Here is a 1,920-nt window from a genome sequence, read left to right on the forward strand (position 1 = left end):
GTGTCCATAGCTTGCACCGGGTACATCTTATAGAGTTACTACCTACTCCTTTTCTACATACTGAGCAGGGCCATCTACCTGAAGGGGTTTGTGTTTTATCTACCTTCCTACTTATTAGGATTTTGGTTTTAGCTAGGTTGACTCTAAGGCCCTTCAATTCTAGACCTTGCTTCCACACCTGAAACTTCTCCTCTAGTTCTGATAGTGACTCCGCAATTAGGGCAAGGTCATCAGCATAGAGGAGCTCCCAGGGGCAACCTGTCTTGAACTCCTCTGTGATTGCCTGGAGGACTATGGTAAATAATAGGGGGCTGAGGACGGAACCTTGGTGGACCCCTACCTCTACCCGGAATTCATTGCTTCTATTAAAAATGGATAACTAATTACACATTTTGAAGATGACAGCTCCGAAATGGAATCACATCAAGGTCAATATTGTTTTTATTTATTTAAATGATCAACAAAATAAAGAGCTCCTACATGGTTATTCAACTTGCAAGAAATAACAATCAAATTCTTTTAAGCCAAATCTTACAAAAAGGACAAAAATATTTGATATTGTAGTCCTTAATATTTTGTGTGAAAATAAGATAGAATCTCATAGTTGGAATGTTTTGACCATAAGATTAGTGTTATCCTGGGAGCATAAACAACAATAATAAGACATTTATTTCTTGCACATGAAATTATTTTTGAATCAGAACCTACCCTGGCATTATCGTACTTCCATTTATCTTCAATTTTCATTAAATTTGCACTTCTCTCGTGTAGTTTCTCAATTACAGCACTATGACCTTTTTCAATCTGGTTGAATATCTCAGCTTCTAACTCCTGTACGGCAATTGCATTAATTAATAAAAAAAAAAAAAAAAAAAACTCTCATTACTTTACTGCTGTACTTAAAATTACACTTTTCAATCAACAATTTTTTTTAAAATTTATAAATATAAAACATTTTACATATTTCTTTACTCATATTGTCTGTCTATGAGTCTGGTAAGCACCACAGAACAAGAATGAATTCGTAGTGAACATTTCAGTTTAATTCTTTCTGAAACCATTTTGCTTTATTTATGCTGCCTTTAGAAAAGACTTGAACTCTGCAAGCCAAATAGCTGGGCCCTACATGGCTGCTCAACATGTTAGAAATAATTTTTAAAAAGCTCACTTCAAATGTCCCTCTAATCACACCCTACAATCTTATCTATAAAAAGAAAAAAATGATACATTGGACAATTCAATCCTAGATACATGGAAAGATGAGACAGTCATGGCCGAAACAACTTTCATTATAATGTTGCTCAATCAGTTTTTTTTCTTTCTTTCTTTTTTACGGTTTATTCCAAGGAGGAAGGGTAGTGATTCTGATGTTTTGGGGGGTTTTTAAGGAATGCAAGACTGATTAGAAGAACCAAGAACACTAGGGTTAGGGTCAGACTTCAGACCTGACTTAATTGCTGACAACAGAGTGAACCCAAGTAGAAGTATCCATGGACCAAGTGCTGGTGTTAAACTAAACTATCGAAAAACAGGAATGGTCCAACAGAAGCTTCTACACACTTCCATCCATGAGATTTCATTCACAAAGTTTTGGTTGATCTTGAGTCTTTAGTAGAAGACACTTTCCAAGGTGCCACACAATGAGATCAAACTAACAAAAAAAAAAATGGTTTACTTAAAGCCTGTTCTGTCACTGATTGTTTGTTGCCTTGTTAGGAATGACTTTGAATAAAAAACATATTTCAAAATGACCAAATAAATGAGGTGCTGTAACTGTCCAGTTGAAAGTAAAATACTGACATTAAAATTAATGTAAAAGACATATTTTCCATGACTTCCAAAATATTGAGGTAAAAAATATACAAGATAAATTTTTTTTAAAAGTTGTATTATCAAAAAAAAAAAAAAAAAAAAAAAAAA

At 33.9% G+C, this 1,920-nt stretch overlaps 1 protein-coding gene across 1 annotated transcript in view; it reads right to left on the reverse strand.

Annotated features, from left to right (window-relative positions):
• LOC106883713 (katanin p80 WD40 repeat-containing subunit B1) overlaps positions 1-1,920 on the reverse strand; it is a 54,273-nt gene that overhangs the window by 5,190 nt on the left and 47,163 nt on the right. Inside the window, exon 14 of the mRNA XM_014934825.2 lies at positions 709-831. Within this exon, the coding sequence (XP_014790311.1) occupies positions 709-831 (123 nt within the window). The remainder of the gene's footprint in view (positions 1-708; positions 832-1,920) is intronic.

The sequence above is a fragment of the Octopus bimaculoides genome, chromosome 4, assembly GCF_001194135.2.
Source record: "Octopus bimaculoides isolate UCB-OBI-ISO-001 chromosome 4, ASM119413v2, whole genome shotgun sequence".
Classification (NCBI taxonomy): domain Eukaryota; kingdom Metazoa; phylum Mollusca; class Cephalopoda; order Octopoda; family Octopodidae; genus Octopus; species Octopus bimaculoides.